Raw genomic sequence first — 21,852 nt, forward strand, 5'->3', positions numbered from 1 at the left:
AGCCTCATTATACCTTCGCTCTGCTGCAGTCTGAGGCCACCGCATAGGTGTCATCAGCCACATCTTCTGCGGGTAGCCCTTGTCCCCAAGGAGCCATCCCTGCAGCTTATGTGGACCCTGGGAGATGACAGGCATCAGCGACTGACTGATAAAGTGGTAGTCATGGACACTCCCTGAAATCTTGCGCAGACCTGCAGGATGCATTTGTGATGGTCGCACACCAGCTGCACATTCAGTGAACACCTTGCAGTTGACATAGTTGACTGCTTGTTGTGATGGGGATCTGAGCGCTACATGAGTGCAGTCAATCACACCATGCACCTGTGGGAAACCCAAGATCTAGGCAAATCCAATCATACCCCGCCTCTCCTGGTCCCGGGCGAAATACAAAAAGTTGTGTGCCCTCACGAAGATGCCCTCATGGATGCATTTGTGGGCGGAGGCATGTGATATCCCATAAAAGTCACCTGTGGAGCCCTGAAAAGAGCCACTGGTGTATTAATTGAGCACTGTGGTCACTTTCATGGCCAGTGACAGTGGATGCCCTCCATGTCCCTGTGGTGCCAAATCCTGCAGTAGCTGGCAGATGTGACTGACCAATTCCTTAGACATGCGCAGTCTTCAGTGACACTGATTCTCTGTCATCAGCAGAAATGAAAGTCAGCGCCTATAGACCCTGGGTCTAGCTAGGTGCTGACCAGCAACGGCTTGCTGTGGCTCTTCAGCAGTGTGTGCAGGAGCCCCAGTGCCCCTTCTTCCTGAGGGTGCTGCTCCTCCCTCTGCGCAGCCAGGCACCTCTGTCAATCTCTTCTCTGCCATCTTTGCTCTCTGTACAGCACAAGGCATACAGCTAGTTCACCAGGCTCCATAATCCTGATGTACTCCTCCTGTAGGATGAAAGAGAGTGGCGGATAAATTAGCCTGGGTGCACTAAGAACCTCTCTTGGGTAAGCCTGAAGGCCCCTTAACTTATCCCAGAGAGTGCTGGCCATCACTTGGATGGCCAGTTTAGTGCGCTGCATGGCTGCCTGAAACCCCACTAACCTCCGCCCCATTTCACATGACCGATTGGCAGCAGCTTTGCCCATTGGACTGCATGCCATGTTCTCAGCTCAAGTGCAGGTATTCTCCTAACCCGCACTGCAAGGCTGCACTGGTAGCTTGAACCATGGGGGAGACCGGTTCAAACCGGAATGATGACATTGCAAGGGGCTGTGAGCGCCTCCACCAGTGACTGCCAGCTTTAGCAAGGAGATTGTACACCATGCCCAGTTGTCCAACTGTTCTGCAGTCCACTAAAATGCTCATTAGTTTGCACTCCGTGCCCAAGGGGTGAAAAGCTCTGGAGCACTCAGTGGCACTTTCATGCCTCGGCATTGCTTGAGTGGGCAGATAAGCTAGAGACCCGACTCCACGCATGTCAATGTGGCTGCATCTCAGCTGCAGAGGAATGGTCACTTTATACAAGGTTGCCGTAATGCGTGGCTGCTTCCCTCCCTCCACCTTGCACGTGCTTGTGCACTACCTTCAACCACAGTGCAGCTCTTGCCCTCCCCTCCAACGAGCTTCAACTGCAGGGCAGCTTTTGCACCACCCTCTCTCACCAACATGCCTCAACCTTGAAGTCCAACAGGTGACCCTCACATGCACTAAACAATATTACTGAACACTCACCTCTGAGTTCCCCGCAAAATGTAGCCCGCCACGTGAACACTTTACATATGCTATTGTGAAACATGTCAGCGTGATTGGCAGATGATCTAGTGGCGGAGGATGATTCCGGCAGGCTGGACTTATAATGATATGCAGATGTATTACAATGAGGTTCCCAACATCTGATGGCGGGAAACGTGGCCTGACATTGATGGGCTGAGCGGATGATCGCAAACTAGTTTCACAACGTCATGAAACCGATTTCTGGCCTTCTCATCATATTGTCCACTCACACCGCCCAGCATACTCAACGCCAGCAGGCATGGAAAATTCCGCCCTGGGAGCCAGTGTAGTTCAGCGAGCACAGGTGTGGTGGGTGAACAGTACTTGGCATGAGTTAGGGTGCAGGCAGCAGCATTTTATATGAATGCAAGTTTATGGTGGGTGAGAGGAAAGCAAGGTGAGTATTGGAATAGTGAAGAATAGTTGTAACAAAGACATGGATAAGGGTTCCAATAACAGCTGAGCTGAGGTGGGGCAGAGACGAACCATGTTACAGAGGTGGAAGTAGGTGGCCTTGGTGATGAAGAAGAAATGTAGTCAGAAGCTCATCTCCAGGTCAAATACAATGCCAAGGTTGTGAACAGTCTGGTTCAGTCTCAGACAATTGTCTGGGAAGGGAATGGCTTTGGTGGCTATGGATTGGAGTTTGAGTCGGGCACCAATGACATTGATTTCAGCCTTCTCAATATTCACAGGATCTATTACTGGACAAGTTATGAATTCAGATTAAGACAGGCGGTGTTACTGGAACAGTTATGAATTCACATTGATACAGACTGTCACTGGGCTAGTTATGAGTATAGATTGACACAGACTGTGTTACTGAATTAGTTATGAATTCATATTGATACAGACCATGTTATTGGAACAGTTATGATTTCAGATTGAGACAGACTGTGCTTCTGAGCTAGTTTGTGGTTTGAACGATGATTCTTTTTGCAGAGGGATCTGGGAGCCATAAACAGAGAAGTTGAACGGATTGGTGGAGAAGCCAGGATGTTGGGTTTGATGTATCCACATGTCAGGGAGAACCTGCAGGCGCTTCTGGAGGAAGTGGCAGAATCCTGGGATAACCTGCTTTGGAAAGCTGGAGAGCGCAAGGAGAAGCTGGTACAGGCTGAGCAGATCCAGGCTTATCTCAGCGAGTGTCGTATTTTCATGTAAGTTGGAGTGGAGCTGGGAGATCATGTGCTGTGATAGATGTAATGAAAACTCAACCAGAAGCAGGGAGTATTCCAAACTTTAGATGAATTCCTGGAAGTTTTATAACATGACCCGGCACTGCCCTGCCCCCACGCTTCCACCATTGATTCATCCTCCAAACACACTGCCAACCCAATACCAATTTTAAGGTAACAGACTCTGATACCCAATTGGATTAATCTTGAGTCTTAGTAAAACAAATGTTTTTTCCCATCTACAATATTTTTTAGGAGGTCTTATGGCACAGTGGGCAGCATCCCTACCTCTGAGCCAGAAGCTCAAGGTTCGAGTCCCATCCCAGACTTGATGGCTACACAAGGTGCATTCATAATGCAGCCAAACAGGTTGAGTATCAACCTGCAAATCCTTCCAACACATGCCAATGACAGCTGGTAAGAGTAGGAGAGATTCCTGGTCAACCATGTGATGGATAGAATGTTGGAGCCTCTATCATCACTATCCATAGCTCCAGACTACAACATGTATGTAAAAGTACATGTTGCCACAGCAACTCTGATTCCCTGAGTGAACTGTAACACACAACCCCCACAATATTTTTATAATTAGTAAAGTGTTTGAAGAAAATTAGATCTAAACACATTCTTGTTTATTTTTTAAAATTTTCTTCTCCATTTCTCATAGTGGTATCTTGGAGATTAGCCTTCGATTCCTGGAGATGCTAGGGCAGACCTGGAGGGTTTGGGACAGCAAATGTGATAAATCTGCATATAATTAAACATATACAGCTAATAAAAGGAAAATATGAATTAAATTGTAACTCAGCTTCAGACTAGAAGCAGGGCCAGTATTTGTTATCAATGCTGACCTGGTCAGTAACTAAACCTTGCATGCGGTATTGAGTTGTACACATTGGGATGGCTCCTGTGTTCCACCCCTCGCTCTAACCCTGCTTCATCTGATCCTAGCTGAGACTGTAATTGGTTTCCGTCACCCTGAGTTGTGACAAGGGGTAAAATGTGAATCAGTCAGAGCCCCTGCTCTAAAGTGTGCACAGTGGCTGATCGCAGTGAACACACTGTCAAGGTTTACATAATTCAGGGAGCAAATCACTTGTCTGAGGAAATAGTGGGTGGCTCATATCCATGGGATTAAACCCCAACAAAGGTGAGCTGATCAATGGCAAATTAAGTTTAATTCAAGCAAATGCAAAGTACTGCATGACTATAGTGTTGCTAAAAACCTGGTGTGCCCTTACTTTTCCCTTGGCAATTTTGAGTCACACTTTTCATATTTACATTTAACATTGAAAATCCTTGTGGAATCATTTAGAATGAAAGTCAATCAATAAACCTTGCTCCAGAAATACCACTACACAATGTACTGTCAAGCCTCCTACCAACAGGTGTTGGTGTGGAAGGCAAACCTCAGTCCAGGCACCATTTTATTTTTTCACAGTCTGAAACTGAATTACAATTTAATTAATCTTTTACTTTTGTTAGCTGCATATATTTAATAATATGCAGAATTATCTCATTTGCTGTTCCAAACCTTTTTCTCCACAGCAATCATCCTCACGTGTGTGCAGTGAGCATGGGCACTGCTCTCGTTGCTGAGTCAGTAGGTTGCAAGTTCAAGTCCCATTCCACAGACTTGAACACAAACTCTAGGTTGACACTCCAGTAGAGCATTGAAGGAGCGCTACACGATCAGAGATGCTGTCAATAAGACAAATGGCCCCTTCTAGGATGGCTTTTGTACAGGACAGTCCAGTTTTAATCTGGTCTGGCCACTGTCTAATATCGGATGGCTTTATGTCCAGTATTTTGTACCTTAGTACACCTACCTCAGTGAAGCACCAGCAGGGGCTTGTGCTAGTGCCATTTGTTACAACAGTTTCCAGGCGAGTTCCCCCAATTTGTTATGATCCCGGACGAGACCCCGATTTTGTTATGCTCCCAGGTGAGGAAGACTGAGTTGGTTCCTCTTCTTTATCCAACCCCTTCAGCTGGTCACAGCAAGGTTAATTTAAAAAGGACCCCTTCCTTCGTGGATAGTTTTTCCAATTCCAAATGTATTTATGCTTTAGAAGGAGCCAATTTAACCAGGCTTTCTTGAGTCAAAGAAAGAGTAAGTTTATTAGTTACTAAAACCCGAGAAAAAAATAATAACAATGCAACACACATACACACAGATCAGAATTGAGAAGTTGAATCCAAAATAAAAGTTTAAAAAAGATATACGAATCAGTCTTTGGCTTGTCCATGAGGAGTAGATGGCAAATCGTTGTGGCCGTTAAGTTGGGTGATCCTGGTAGAGCTGACTTTGGCAGTTGAGCAGTTGGTTTGGAAACACTTGGTTCTGCAGATTAGCTAAAGGAGTGGACCTGTTTCCTTTTTGACTGTGGCTTTGCTGACTTGCCTCCAGCCACACAGAGAGAGAGATAGAAACTTTTACCTGTAAGCTGTAGGGATTCCTCATAGATGTTCTCCTGCTGTGACCATCATAGCAGACACTAGCACACCAGGACTAGAACACACAAATCAGGTTTGCAGCTGGCTTTTTAACCCATTTCCTTGTGTATTGCTGGAAGGGAAAAACAAACATGTCTTTCGCCCTGAATCTGCTTTCTTTCAACTCAGATCACGTCCACATTCTGAGATATAACTAAACAGGAGATGGTTTCTGCTGAGATGGTGATCAGTCTCCATTGTCTCCACAACCACAGGAGATTAAAGTTCAGTCTTTTGTATTGCATCTTTTCCTTTCAAGTGTCTCTGTCTAAAGTAGGCCTTGACACCTTTTTAAGGTGTGACATTCCATGTTCTGTCTGAACTAGTCAGTCAAGTATAATCCACATAGGAATTTTCCAGAAAGTGGTTACTTTACATTCTCAGCCAGTTTTTGCTTGTATGTCTTTTTTTAAAAAAACAAATACCTTCCTTTAAAAAGTTCAATGTGCCTGTAAATAATTTGGGGCTGTGATCCACTGTCATGACATTTTCCCCATCTGCATGCATGTAGCAGCCTCAAAGCAACTGGGATCAGAAAACAGGTTGATTTTCATATTTTTCCACTCCCGTTATCTCTTAAACTGCAATGAATCTCCATACGTGATGGCAAATCCTTACTTTGCAACAGTGTCCAGTATTAGCAGCCTCCAAGCAGTGGCCACCCTGCCATCTCTGGTGTGTGCAAGGAATGCCATACCTCAAAGAGGAAGTGACGAGTTCTGCCCTGTGTTCTGGCCTATATTTATCCCGCAGCTGACATCACAAAAACAGATTATCTAGTCATTGCTGCCTGTGAGAGCTTGCTGTGTGCAAATTTGCTGCCATGGCTCCTACATTACAACAGTGACTACGCTTCAAAAATACCTCATAAGCCGTGAAGCACTTTGGGATATCCTGAGTTCATTCTTCTGTGCTGGGTCAACATGCCATGAGCTGGCCAGGCATTTTTATTTATTTCTTAAAAATCTTTCTTCAGTTATACCAGCAAGTTAACTTTATCATCAGGGCAAAGTTGAGGTGAGGAGAAAGAGCTGGAAAAATGAATGAGAGATGAGAGCAGATATAAAACATGAGAAAGGAAGGACAGATTGAGTGAGCCCTTGCAATGAAGTGTGCACAGTAGGGAGAGATCAACTGGAAAGATTAGGGGTGAGAGCAGCATAAAGCAGCCACAAATTGGGAGAGGTGTGTAGTAGAAGGATCTGGTACCTAAAAGGTTAACATGGGACTGAGCACAGTACCATTCACAAGGTGATGTAAAAAGGCACATGACCTAGAGCTAAGGGCAGTCTAGAGATAGGTAGCAACATGTAAGGACCTAGTATGGGGTCCTCTCCATACTTTTACCCTATACTGTACATATGTACATAGTTCAGTAATGTTAAGACTTCCTTGTAACTTCAAATGGTGTCCTAGCAGCACACATCACAGGTAGCAACAACAGAACAGATCAAGGGGGAGGGAATTCAGGTGGAAGAATTGGGTAGAGATGATCACCAATGAGACATATTTGTGAGAGGAGGGACAGACCATCTAGAGATTAGTGAACAGACAGAAAGAGACAGGGCAAGCGAGGGAGAACCAGCAGGTTGTGGGACAGATGCAACTCACCATTAAGAACATAGGAGCAAAGGAACAGGAGTACGCCATTCGGCCCTTGAGCCTGCTCTGCCATTCAACTATATCATGCCTGATCTTCTACCTCAATGCCGTCTTCCCACACTGTCCCTGTATCCCTTAATGTCATTGATATCTAGAAATCTATTGACTTCAGCTTTGAACATACTCATTGACTGAGCCTCCTGGGGTAGAGAATTCCAAATATTCACCACCCACTGACTGAACAAATTCCTCCTCATCTTGGTCCTAAATGGCCTACCTCTTATTCTGAGGCTGTGTCCCTTGGTTATAGACCCCCCCAACCAGGGGAAACATCCTTTCTGCATCTACTATGTTGAGCCCTGTAAGAATTTTATACACTTCAATGAAGTCACCTCTCATTTTTCTAAACTCTAGAGAATACGGGCCCAGTCTCCTCAATCTCTCCTCATAGGACAATCCTGCCATCGAGGGACTAGTCTGGTGAGCTTTTGTTGCAATCCCTCCATGGCAAGTATATCCTTCCTTAGGTAAGGAGACCAAAACGGCACACAATACTCCAGGTGTGGTCTTACCAAGGCCCTATACAATTTCAGCAAGACCTCCTTACTCCTGTACTCAAATCCACTTGCAACAAAGGCTAACATATCATTCACCTTCCTAATTGCTTGTTGCATCTGCATTTTAGCTTTCAGTGACTTATAAAGAACAAGAACAAAGAACAAAGAAGAGTTCAGCCCTCCAAGCCTACGCCAATCATATTGCCTGTCAAACTAAAACATTTTGCACTTCCGGGGCCCGTATCCCTCTATTCAAAATCCTATTCATGTATTTGTCAAGCTGCCTCTTAAACACCACTATCATACCTGCTTCCACCACCTCCTCTGGCAGCGAATTCCAGACACTCACTACCCTCTGCGTAAAAAACTTGCCCCGCACATCTCCTCTATAGTTTTCTCCTCTCACCTTAAATCTATGTCCCCTAGTAATTGACTCTTCCACCCTGGGAAAAAGCTTCTGACTATCTACTTTGTCCATGCCACTCATAATTTTGTAAACTTCTATCAAGTCGCCCCTCAATCTCCGTCACTCTAGTGAGAACAATCCGAGTTTCTCCAACCTCTCCTCATAGCTAATAACCGCCAGACCAGGCAGCATCCTGGTAAACCTCCTCTTCACCCCCTCCAACGCCTCCATATCCTTCTGGCAATGTGGCGACCAGAATTGCATGCAATATTCCAAGTGTGGCCTAACTAAGGTTCTATACAGCTGCAGCATGACTTCCCAGCTTTTATACTCAATACCCCTGCCGATGAAGGCAAGCATGCCATATGCCTTCCTGACTACCTTATCCACCTGCGTTGCCACTTTCAGTGACCTGTGGACCTGTACACCCAGATCCCTCTGCCCGTCAATGCACTTAAGGGTTCTGCCATTTACTGTATAATTCCTAGCTGTATTAGACCTTCCAAAATGCATTACCTCACATTTATCCGGATTAAACTCCATCTGCCATTTCTCCGTCCAAGTCTCCAACCGATCTATATCCCATTGTATCCTTTGACAATCCTCTTCACTATCTGCAACTCCTCCAACCTTAGTGTCGTCTGCAAACTTACTAATTAGCCCAGTTACATTTTCCTCCAAATCATTTACGTATACTACAAACAGCAAAGGTCCCAGCACTGATCCCTGCAGAACACCACTAGTCACAGCTCTCCATTCAGAAAAGCACCCTTCCACTGCTACCCTCTGTCTTCTATGACCAAGCCAATTCTGTATCCATCTTGCCAGATCACCTCTGATCCCTTGCAACTTTACCTTCTGTACCAGTCTGCCATGAGGGACCTTGTAAAAGGCCTTACTGAAATCCATGTAGATAACATCCACTGCCCTTCCATCGTCAATCATCTTTGTCACTTCCTCGAAAAACTCGATCAAGTTAGTGAGACACGGCCTCCCCTTCACAAAACCATGCTGCCTCTCACTAATACGCCCATTTGCTTCCAAATGGTAGTAAATCCTGTCATGAAGAATCTTCTCCAATAATTTCTTACCACTGACGTAAGGCTCACCGGCCTGTAATTTCCTTTATGAACAAGAACTTCCAGATCCCTTTGGATATCAACACTTCCCAATCTCTCCCCATTTAAAAAATACTCTGCATTTCTGTTTTTCCTACTAAAGTGGATGACATCACAATTATTCACATTATATACCATCTGCCATGTTCTTACCCACTCACTTAGCTTGTCTAAGTCCTCTTGAAGCCTCTTAGCATCCTCCTCACAACTCACATTCCAAGTTTTGTGTCATCAACAAACTTGGAAATATTGCATTTGACCCCCACATCCAAATCATTGATATAGATTGTGAATAGCCAGGGCTCACGCACTGATCCTTACGGTACCTCACTAGTCACAACCTGCCAACCTGAGAATGATCCATTTATCCCCTACTCTCTGTTTTCTGTCCATTAACAAATCCTCAACCCATGCCAGTGTATTACCCCCAACCCATGTGCTCTAATTTTGCTTACTAACCTCTTGTGTGGGACCTTGTCAAAAGCCTTCTGAAAATCCAAATACATCACATCCATTGGTTCTCCCTTATCTATCCTGCCTCAAAAAACTCCAACAGGTTTCCCCTTCATAAATCCATATTGACTCTGTCCAATCTTACTATTATTTTTTAAGTGCCAAGTTATCACATCCTTTATAATAGATTCGATCATTTTCCCTACTAGTGATGTCAGGCTAATAGGTCTGTAATTCCCTGGTTTCTCTCTCCCTCCTTTCTTAAGTAGTGGGGTTACATTTGTTACCTTCTGATCCACAGGCACTATCCAGAATCTATATAATTTTAAAAGATGATCACCAATGCAAGGAAGTATTCAATGAACGGCATGACACTAGGAAGTTCTGAGGAACAAAGGGACCTTGGCGTGTGTGTCCATAGATCTCTGAAGGCGGAGGGGCATGTTAGTGGGGTGGTGAAAAAGGCATGTGGGACACTTGCCTTTATCAATCGAGGCATAGATTACAAAAGTAGGGAAGTCATGTTGGAGTTGTATAGAACCTTGGTGAGGCCACAGCTGGAGTACTGTGTGCAGTTCTGGTCACCACATTATAGGAAGGATGTGATTGCACTGGAGGAGGTGCAGAGGAGATTCACCAGGATGTTGCCTGGGATGAAACATTTAAGTTATGAAGAGAGGTTGGATAGACTTGGGTTGTTTTCGTTGGAGCAGAGAAGACTGAGGGGCAACCTGATCGAGATGTACAAGATGATGAGGGGCATGGACAGGGTGGATAGGGAGCAGATGTTCCCCTTAGTTGAAGGGTCAGTCACGAGGGGACATAAGTTCAAGGTGAGGGGCAGAAGGTTTAGGGGGGATGTGAGGAAAAACGTTTTTACCCAAAGGGTGATGACGGTCTGGAATGCACTGCCTGGCAGGGTGGTGGAGGTGGGTTGTCTCACATCCTTTAAAAAGTACCTGGATGAACACTTGGCACGTCAGAACATTCAAGGCTATGGGCCAAGTGCTGGTAAATGGGATTTGGTAGGTAGGTCAGGTGTTTCTCACATGTCGGTGCAGACTCGATGGGCCAAAGGGCCTCTTCTGCACTGTGTGATTCTGTGATTCTGCATCCACCATCTCTACAGCCACCTCTTTCAACACTCTGGAATGTAGATTATCAGGTCCAGGAGATTTATCAACTTTCAATCCCATTAGTTTCTCCAGCACTACGTTTTTACTAATTTCTTTCAGATCCTCATTCTCACTCGTCCCTTGGCTCCCCAATATTTCAGGGAGGTTTCTTGTATCTCCCTCTGTGAAGACAGACACAAAGTATTTGTTTAGTTTCTCTGCCATTTTCTTATTACCCATTATAAATTCTCCATTCTCTGCTGTAATGGGCCCACATTTGTCTTTACTAACCTTTTCACATACCTATCGAAACTTTTACAGTCTGTAAGCAATGTGACAGGAAATGTGTAACTTGGAGGTGCATTTATTCCAGGGGGTGTGGTGGTGGGCACAGGATGGGGGGGGAGGGGTCTTTGGGGAGAGTAAGAGGCATTTGTCAGGAGCAAAGTTAAAGAGATGGGGATGTTAACTGAATGACTGAGTGTCCATCATGTCCAACAGTGTGAGGCAATAATAAACAACACAAATAACACTCTGCAATCTGTTGATACAGCAGCTGAACACAGAGTTCCAGGCCTCGTGCTGAAGTTGCTTCACTCCAGTGAAACTAATATCTGGAGCACCAGCTACTATTCTGGTCACCGTGATGGAAGAATTTCCTTTCCTATAAATTATAGTGCATTTTCTGCTTGTTCTTTTTCACAGGGCCTGGGTGAATGAGATGGACACACTGCTAGACACAGAGGAGCAGGCCATGGCCCTGGGAATTGAACAGCTCTGTAAACGTCACAATGAACACAAACAAGAAATTGACAAGCAAAGAGTCAAATACAAAGAGCTGAGAAATACAGGAATGAAACTGAGAGAGAACACGAATATCATGTTGAAAGAGGTGAATGAGCCAGAGGGAATAGTATTCCAATCCTCACATACTGAGGTCCCTGTACTCCTTTCCCCATACCCTGAGGACCCTGTACTCCATTCCCCATACCCTGAGGACCCTGTACTCCATTCCCCACACACTGAGGACCCTGTACACCATTCCCCATACCCTGAGGACCCTGTACTCCATTCTCCACACACTGAGGACCCTGTACTCCATTCCCCATACCCTGAGGACCCTGTACTCCATTCCCCATACCCTGAGGACCCTGTACTCCATTCCCCATACCCTGAGGACCCTGTATTCCATCACCCGCACACTGAGGACCCTGTACTCCATTCCCCATACCCTGAGGACCCTGTACTCCATTCCCCATACCCTGAGGACCCTGAACTCCATTCCCCATACCCTGAGGACCCTGTACTCCATTCCCCATACCCTGAGGACCCTGTACTCCATACCCCACACACTGAGGACCCTGAACTCCATTTCCCATACCCTGAGGACCCTGAACTCCATTCCCCATACCCTGAGGACCCTGTACTCCATCACCCACACACTGAGGACCTGTATTTCATTCCCCACACACTGAGGACCTGTACTCCATACCCCACACACTGATGACCCTGTCCTCTATCACCCACACACTGAGGACTCTGTACTCCATTACCCACACACTGAGGAGCCTGTACTCCATTATCCACACACTGAGGAGCCTGTACTCCATTACCCACACACTGAGGAGCCTGTACTCCATTACCCACACACTGAGGAGCCTGTACTCCATTACCCACACACTGAGGAGCCTGTACTCCATTACCCACACACTGAGGACTCTGAACTTCATTACCCGCACACTGGGGACCCTGTATTCCATCACCCGCACACTGAGGACCCTGTATTCCATTACCCACACACTGAGGACCCTGAACGCCATCACCCACACACTGAGGACCGTGTCCTCTATCACCCACACACTGAGGACCCTGTACTCCATTACCCTCACACTGAGGTATCTGTACTCCATCATGCACAGACTGAGGACCCTGTACTCCATTACCCGCACACTGAGGTATCTGTACTCCATCATGCACAGACTGAGGACCCTGTACTCCATTACCCTCACACTGAGGACCCTGTACTCCATTACCCTCACACTGAGGACCCTGTACTCCATTACCCGCACACTGAGGACCCTGTACTCCATTACCCGCACACTGAGGACCCTGTACTCCATTACCCGCACACTGAGGTACCTGTACTCCATCATGCACGGACTGAGGACCCTGTACTCCATTACCCTCACACTGAGGTATCTGTACTCCATCATGCACAGACTGAGGATCCTGTACTCCATTACCCTCACACTGAGGACCCACACACACAGATTCCTATGCCTCCTTTGCTCACTAACCTGTTGTGTGCTTTCCTGTGAACAGGTTGACGAGAAGTTGAATGAACTGTCCGAGCAGATGGAACAGGTGGTGACAAAGTGGGAGAAGCAGAAGGAGCTGTATGAGAAGGAGCTGTGGAGACAGGCACAGCTCAGGGAACTTGAACTTTTGGCTGCATGGCTGAGCTCCAAGGAAGGATTTGTAACAAGCAACATCTATGGGGTAAAAATGATTTCCAGGCCTATCATTGCTGGCTCTTGCTCATTCTCTGGATCATGGCAGGAGACAGCAAGCGGGCTACTTGAGGGGTTTGAACTGAGGGGTGGTTACCTTGGACAACAGGGACAGACTGTCCATTCCTTTGGCCAGCACTGTTAAAGGTCAACGTGCTTTGATTTAACTGATCTTCTATCAGACCAGTAAAACTGAACTGAGCAGGCCAATGTCTACATCCATGTCTCAACCATGGATTCACAAGAATGATACCAGAACTGAGAGGTTACAACCATCAGGAAAGATTGAACAGTCTGGGGCATTTTTCTCAATAAAAGAGAAGGCTAAGGGCTGGCCTAATAGAGGTCTTCAAAATTATGAAGGTTGGTATACGAACAAGGAGCAGGAGTAGGCCATTCAGCCCCTCAAGCCTGCTCTGCCATTCAATAAGGTCATGGCTGATCTGATAGTAAACTCAAATCTGCATCCTGCATACCCCCAATAACCTATCACCCCCTTGCTTACCAAGATTCTATCCACCTCCGCCTTAAAAAGACATAGATAAAATATTTCCATTTGTGGGGAAGGCCAGAATTTGAGTTAGTTAAATATCGACATTCCTCAACAAATCCAAGAAAGAATTCAGGAGCTGCAACCAGGTTGGGGAGGAGGCTGCAAGTGGAAGCTGTATGCTTTTTAAAAGAGGGATTTGGCCAATGATGCAGCCTCCAGAGCTCACAATTACCTGGTGTATTATGAGCCTTATCTATATGGCACTGACTTTATTTTCTCTCTCTCTCAGGACTCCGTCAGTGAAGTGGATGATTTAATCAAGAAGCATGAAGACTTTGAAAAGATGCTGGCAGCTCAGGATGAGAAGATTGGCCAACTGGAAAATGCGATAAAGGTCAGACATGCAGCATTGCTTCAACCCAAACCTCTATTCACCTTCGTAATGGTGAGAATGATTACAGGGATCTGTTATTAACAGAAGACTGAATATACAGGGACATAGGGAGCTATTATCACTATACTTGTGTGTAATTTCAGGCAGTTTTTTTGATTGTAACAGATGAGATTGTGTAATTTCAGACTGTTCTTTGACTGATTTCAGGGAGAAGGATTCTGTATGGAGGTGAATGATAAGGAAAAAGAATGCAAACTGGCTCGGGTTCCCTCCCTGAGGAGAAAGACATCAGACAAAAAGCCAGCACCATTGAGGATGCTTGGAAAAATTAATTCAGACGCTAGGAGGTCACCAAAATCCTGGTCAAAAGAGGTAGTCGTGAGTCCTGCCCCAAGGACCCCCTCAACCTCTGACCTATTCTTCCCTCCAGGCAGAAGAACTGTGAGCCCAGATGTTGCCGCTGGCCTAAACCATGATGGAGAGGACAGAAGACGATCACTTGTCCAATCACCTTTGTCACCAAAATCTTTCACCCTTCACAGTTATGAAATAGGAAGTCCAGCAAGGAGGCCTTCAAATCCAATCAGGTCCAAACCATCAGTCCCACCCAAACCACTTTCCAAGCTTTCTTCAAGTGACGATTGCTCCATGAAGGTACAAGATGTAACTTCACCTACTAGAGACAGCATCAGCGCCGAGACACCCATTAAATCACAATCTATATCCCAAAGCCCTCCAAATAACCCTTCTTCAACCCACTCTAAAACCACCCTGGATTCTTCTCAGTGGAACCTCCCCACATCTCAGCCAGAACAAGCCACAACATCAATTGAAAGCTGCTCAGTAGACCCTGTGTCCAGCCCAGTGGAGGAGCTGGGGTCCGATACATCCAGGAATGCGGATTCTCTAACACTCACCGGGGTTCAGCTCAGCCCTCAGCAATTGAACTCTACAGACATACCGAATAGTGAAAAGGTAGGAACACAGTTAGCTGCAGCATTCCCAAATTTCTCAAATATTTCAAATAAATTTGATACTTCATGTTAACTTCCTAAATTTCTCTGCATCTCTCCCCTGCTTTGTCTCTCTCGCTCACACTCTAGCTCACTGTCTCTCTGGTTCCCGGGGGTAGATTATTATCTGGACAGTAATCTGGTGGAACAGATCACCTGCCCTTTATAGAACCCACCTGATTTTCATTCCATTTATTTTGATTATAATCTACCCCTATGTTTCTGTGTCTCTATCTCAGTCTCCATGTCTTCCTGTGGTCTGTATAAGCCTTTACCTTTGTCTCATCTTTCTCTCTCTCTCTCTCTCATGCTCTCTCTCTGTATCTCTACCTGTCCCTACCTGTGTTTCTTTGTTTATACCTTGATCCCTGCCTTTCCTTTCCCCCATTACCATTCCCTTTCTCTACCCCTCTCCCCTGTCTTTTTTCTATCTCTCTGTTATTTATCTTTAAGTGTGGCTTACTTGGTAGCACTTTTGCTACAGGGTTTAAATCCCACTTCAGAGACTTGAGCACACATTCAGTAGTATTGGGGTTTGTAAAGGTTAATGTGTGGGACTGTGTAAATAGTACCTCTCATAATGATGATGTAAAAAAACATGTGACTAAGAGTCGAGGGGGAGAATGTTCATGGCTTCAGCAGTATAACATCTAGTCATGGGTAACTGTACAAAATTTAGTTATATATAAGAAACAAGTTTGGACATGCCAACATGGTCTCAGTAACCATTCCAAAGCTAGACTAACAAACGTATAATATGGTGGCAGCCGTAATGGACCCCAAAACACTGAAAATTCAACATTAAGGAAGATTAAATGTCAAACCTGTAAAAGTGGCGCCAAAACTGCAGAACTCTGTAAGGCACAGTTGAAGAACTCCAAAGCTGCTCCACATGCAAAGTGGAAGCAGGAAAATTCCAAAAATGAACTTTCAAAGTCATTCAGGGACCACAGCACATGGTGGTCTGTGAAGAAAATCCTAACCCAGCGATTGTAGACCTTGAGTCGGAGAACCAAGCAAAGATCAAAGCAACCCTAAAAAGAGTAAAGCTTGATTTTAATGGTGCACTGGGCAGGCAGCACTGGAAAAACTAGATCCCTAGCAAGGACAGGTTACAGTAAACCCTGCAGCCTGGATCCAAGGTCAGCACCATTACACATGGTGACCGTGAGGCAGCACAAAAGAGGGGGAAAAAAGCAGCTGCAAATACTCGATATTCAGGGGAAGGGAGTGAAGAGACTGTTGAAATAACTTAAGCAACGCAGTTTTTAACAGTTTTGCAGGGTTCGAGAAATAAATAGCAAGTCTAGCTGAGAAATCCCCCAGGGAGACACAGTGACTGCAGTGGGTCTCTGTGAGAGGCTGAACAGTGCATAAAGCTTCAAATACTGGAAGGAAAATTTAAAACTTTGGGTAAACCACCTAAAAGCTTAGAAAAGCCATGGATCCTAAATTTATGTGACCTGAGAGGTTTGGACACTTGGAAGGACCAATTCAAACTCAAAATTGTGCACTTTGGATAAAAAGGCTCTTGAGGTTCCGAATTGTTTAAGGATTGGACAGTAAGTCTGAAGCTGAACAGGTCAACACATTACTTTACTCTATATGAACATTAGCAGATGATGTTATTGCAAGACAGGGCATGAGTGAGACCATTGATAAATTTGAAGAAGCCTAAAAAGCCTTCAATAATTATTTCAACCCGAGGAGCAATGTGATTCTGGAAAAGGCCAAATTCACAAAAAGGTCCAGAAACCAGGTGAATAGTAGATTCTTTTATTAATGACCTTTACAGGCTTGTTGAAGGATGCAAGTATGGAGACCTAAAAAGAGAATTAATACGAAACCACATTGTAGTTGGCATTACCGATGAATCCCAATCAGACTTATTGCATTCTAAGGAAGACCCCACCTTAGAAAAAGCAGAAGTCCGTAAACAGAACAGGACAATACTGAGAGGTGAAGAAAAACCTTGGCTCAGGAAACTTCCAGTGACCATAAAGCTCCTTAAGCCCAAGAGTGCAAAAGAAGCATCAGAAAAGAACATACAATTGGGAGGGAAATTTCAAGACTCCATGGGCAGAATCTTGCTCTTGTTGGGCGGGCTCAGTGGGGGCGGGCGGGAGTGGTCGGGAAGCCGACCACCACCCGCGATCAAGGCCGGAAGGTGAGCTAATTAAGGCCCGCCCAGCGTGAAACGTGAGTGGCAGCGCTCAACGCTGCCTGTGCAGGCAGGGGGAGCGTGAACTTCACGCACGTACATGAGTGCGTGCTTGATAATCTCCCTGAGGCACAGAGCTGCCTCAGGGAGATGAAGAGTTTAAAAAAAAATAAAGAAATTAAAAATGTTATAAAACATGTCCCCTCATGTGACTCCATCACATGAGCTGGAATATGTTATTAATTGAACATTAAAATTTTTATTTTATTTTTATTTGCTTTAAGAAACCTCATCCCGCCCATGCATGAGGTTTCCTAAAAATTGGCCTTTTCGCCTGCCTGTAAGGTTGGACAGGCAGGGAAAAGTTTCTTTTAAATACCTTGTTAATGGCCTTAACAGGCCTTTTAATTGTCGGTGACTGAAATATCGCACGACTGCGCGTTGACGTTGGGACACTTGCCCTATGTCAACGCACACCATTTTATGCTCGAGCAGGTCGGATGCACGCCCACCCACCGAGGTAAAAATTCTGCCAGCACTGTGGCACCAAAAAGACCCACAAGCATGAACAGTGTCCTACAAACATTGCAGAATGCTTTCTCTGCAGAAAAATTGACCATTTCAGGAAGATGTGCCAAAGTAAAATCTCTAACTTCACAGGTTTCAAAGAAAAAGTCTTCACGCATAAGGCTATTAATGAAGTTGGAGAATTTCCACCAGAAGATGATAAAAATATTTCCTGGGTGAGATCAATGACCCTAAACATGCATTCTGGAATGCAGATATATATGTCAACGGACGTGTCACCAACTTTAAACTAGTTACTGGAGCAAATGTAACGATTTAATCAGACAATGTCCCGTGGTTACAAATGCAGCCAGTGGAGCTAAAAGTCAAACTAAAAGTCAAGGAAAAATTACAGGCAACACTCCAGTACAAGGGAAAGCAGATACTAGAAATATTATATGTCCTACAGCATCAGGAATTCTGTCTTTTAAGTAAAGAGATTGTATAGACCCCAATCTTATCAGGAAAGTGGAAGTCAATCAGCAAGAATCCAAGGGTGACATTAGAAATAAATCCCTGAAACAATCCAACTGCAATGAAGATCCAGGTGGCGACTTCAGCGCTGACTTTTTGACACTGTTCACAGAGATTGATAGTCCAGGCATTTTGCAAGAGGACATCCAGGAGGGCAGAAGTCCACTCACTCACAACAAATGCACAATGAAAAAATTAGGCCAGAAAAACGTGAGAATGAGTGTGATTACTCACCACTCTGTAGTAGTGCTGTGAAAGTGGAAGATGAAAATCTGGTGATGGAATACTCTGTCAAATACCACAGATAGTACATCTGCACCAATCCATCCACCAGATGTGGCCATCAAGGATGTTGGCAGTCAAGGAAGTCAAAAACCTTACATAGAACCAAGCCTCGCAACATCTATGTGGAAGAAAGTGAACTTATTGATAAAGCAGGTCTGCTGTATTTTGAGGGAAACCAAGACATTAATCAGGTGGATTCCTCACAGCTTCCCATCCTACCCAAAGAATTACTTCAGGGCAGATTCTTTCCACCATTTTCCTCTTTCTCTGCTCCTGCTACTAGTTCCAATCCTGTTATGTGCTGTGTCTGAGCTTGGCCCATATATTGTATGACATTTCTAATTGTAATGTAAGCACTACTCACATGACACACAGTATCTCTTTCTTGGATAAGTGGGTAGCACTCTTGCCTCTGACTCAGAAGGTTATGGGTTCCAGTCCCACTCCAGGACTTGAGTACAAAAATCAAGGCTGACTACTCCAGTGCATTACTAAGGGAGTGCAGCACTGTCAGACTACCGTCTTTCAGATTAGACATTAAACTGAAGCCCTATCTGACCTCTGAGGTGGATGTAAAAGATGTCAAAGCACTGTTCAAAGAAGAGCACGGGGAGTTACCCTAGTGTTCAGACCAAAATTTATTCCTCAGTAACATCAGTAAAACCAATTATCAGGGCATCATCATATTGCAGTATGGGACATTTCCTACATACCACCAGTGGACAACACTTCAAAAGTATTTCATTCCATGTCAAACATTTTAGGACATCAGCCATGAAAGGTGATTATAAATGGAAATTCTTTCTTTCTTTCTTAGGTTGCTGTAGGATATCAGACTATGGAGGGCACACTTGACCGAAAGCACAAACTGCAGCCCGGAGGAACTAAGGTAGAAACTGATGAGAGGGAGGGAGAGTAAAGGGGCAGAACTATTTTCTAAGGTTCCACTTAGACTCACAGTAAGGTAATGGATAGTTGCACTCCCTGTACAGCAGTCCCAAAGCAGTGTAACATTTTTTGCATCCCTAGACAACCCTCCAGTGCTTGAATGTAAATGCTGGGTTAATACTTGGCAGTTTGAGCTGAGTTTCTGTGCCTTGTAGGAGCTGATGCTGAGACTCAGCCCAGCATGTTGGTCACCTGCAGGCAGTAATCAGAGGGCACATGCAGCTATTGGTCTGAGCTACACTGGAATTAAGAGGGGAATGAGAAGTGTCCATAACGTCTGTTGCTGGTTTGTTAATTTTAGGACTGCCAGTCCTGTGTAATTGTCAGTGTCTCGGTCGCTCCTTGTTTAAACTACAGCTGATCAGAAGCTTGCTGCAACTTTTTCCCTTCAGGGATCCTACAGTTGGCCTGTGGGCAGAAGATGGTGGACAATGATGGATGGGCTGGAAGGATGATGTTGAGTGGAAATGTAGATTTGGACTGATTCATCCCTGTATGAAGTGCAAAGACAGGTCAAGGGGACAGGAGACAATAGCAACAACTCATACTTTTTCTCCTGTGAGCCATGGAATAGCACTCTTGCCTCTGAGTTGGAAGGTTGTCAGTTCAATTCCCACTCCAAAGTCATCAGCGCATAATCCAGGCTGACAATCCAGTGCAGCACTGAGGAAAGGACATCTTTTGAATGAGACATTAAACCAAGGCCCTGATTACAAACTTACTCACTGTGTATGGCCAATTGTTTTTAAAATGTGCAGGCCCTTTAATTTTTTTGCATGGCCGCACGTAAGCACTAACTTAAAGGGGCCAGCTTGTATGTGGCCTGGGTGGGCTTTTTCCAGTTGCTGCACAGCCATGCAGCTTAGAGAGAACATTGGTTCTCTCCTAGTTGGACGTAAAAGATCCAATGGCACTAATTTAAGAAGTGTCGGAGAAGTCCCACCAGTGCAGCAGCCAACACCTAAAAGCGGATTATATGGTCATTATCTCATTGCTGTTTGTGGGATCTTGCTGTGTGCAGATTGACTCCTGCATTTTTGTACATAACACTTCAAAAGTACTTAACTGGTTATGAAGCCGTTTAGAACACCCTGTGAAAATTCAAATACAAATTTATTCTTTTTACTCCTAACTTTAATTTCAAATTTAGGCTGACTCCAAACTCTGGGCCACCTATTTTGTGATTCTGGAGGGACAAGCTCTCTGTTTCTACAAGAACAAGAGTGATACTTTGACGGTAAGTTGTCATCTCCTGGTACCCACACCAGAGAATCAAGGACTTTCTAAGAGTAGATTTTTCCCAGTTCAAATATGATTTCATTATCAGTGTAAATCTAACCTCAGAATGAAAGCTGTCAGCAGTTAGCCCTTAGCAGTTAGAGAGGATGATAGTTGGTCTCATCAAACTGAGGGAGGATGATGCTGAGTAATAGAACACATTCATCTTCAATCACTTTCTGATCAAGTACATCACTGGCTAGAGGCAGAGTAAAGTTCCCTGAATACTGTCCCATCAAACACTTCCAAGGTGGGTACAACACAGGTTAGATGCAGCTCCAAGCTCCCTCTGTACTGTGCTAATAAAAATCATTCCCAGGTCAGGTACAGCAATGGTTAGCTGCTGAGTAAATCTTCCTCCCTCAATGAACTTTGTTCCTAATCACAGACAAGTGATGCCCTAATTTGAATTTTATTTATTCGCACTGGCATCAAGTACATTTCTAAGTTTGATATGTACTGGAGCTGAAACCATAGCATGGTGAGACTCAGTGCCTGTGGAACTGTACCCCAGCGAGAGTCAGTATCAGTACAATTGTACCCCAGTGAGAGTCAGTGTCAGTGGAACTGTACCCCAGTGAGAGCTATCAGTACAACCGTACCCCAGTGAGAGTCAGTGTCTGTGGAACTGTACCCCAGTGAGATTCAGTGTCTGTGGAACTGTCCCCCAGTGAGAGTCAGTGTCTGTGGAACTGTACCCCAGTGAGAGCCAGTATCAGTACAAGTGTGCCCCAGTGAGAGTCAGTGTCTGTGGAACTGTACTCCAGTGAGAGTCAATGTCTATGGAACTGTACTCCAGTGAGAGTCAATGTCTGTGGAACTGTACTCCAGTGAGAGTCAATGTCTATGGAACTGTACTCCAGTGAGAGTCAATGTCTGTGGAACTGTACCCAGTCAGAGTCAGTGTTTTCAGGGGGGCAGGTTAGAACTAAAAAATGGCATTCCACTTATCCAGTATGTTTGGCCATCTGGATACTTTTAAGCACCTGCTGTCTGAGCTGTGTGTTATCCTGCCCTCTCTAAACATTCACTGTCAAAGTTCTATGTCAGGTTTTTTCCCTTTAAGCACTCCCTGTCTAAGCCCTTTG

The 21,852-nt window shown here is 45.0% G+C and overlaps 1 protein-coding gene across 1 annotated transcript in view; it reads left to right on the plus strand.

Annotated features, from left to right (window-relative positions):
• Window positions 1-21,852, plus strand: part of sptbn5 (spectrin, beta, non-erythrocytic 5) — a 259,281-nt gene that overhangs the window by 223,635 nt on the left and 13,794 nt on the right. Inside the window, exons 59-65 of the mRNA XM_078563287.1 lie at window positions 2,659-2,876; window positions 11,347-11,533; window positions 12,964-13,140; window positions 13,934-14,038; window positions 14,246-15,013; window positions 19,356-19,427; window positions 20,637-20,723. Coding sequence (XP_078419413.1) covers window positions 2,659-2,876; window positions 11,347-11,533; window positions 12,964-13,140; window positions 13,934-14,038; window positions 14,246-15,013; window positions 19,356-19,427; window positions 20,637-20,723 — 1,614 coding nt within the window. The remainder of the gene's footprint in view (window positions 1-2,658; window positions 2,877-11,346; window positions 11,534-12,963; window positions 13,141-13,933; window positions 14,039-14,245; window positions 15,014-19,355; window positions 19,428-20,636; window positions 20,724-21,852) is intronic.

This window comes from Cetorhinus maximus, chromosome 18 (assembly GCF_964194155.1).
Source record: "Cetorhinus maximus chromosome 18, sCetMax3.hap1.1, whole genome shotgun sequence".
NCBI lineage: Eukaryota > Metazoa > Chordata > Chondrichthyes > Lamniformes > Cetorhinidae > Cetorhinus > Cetorhinus maximus.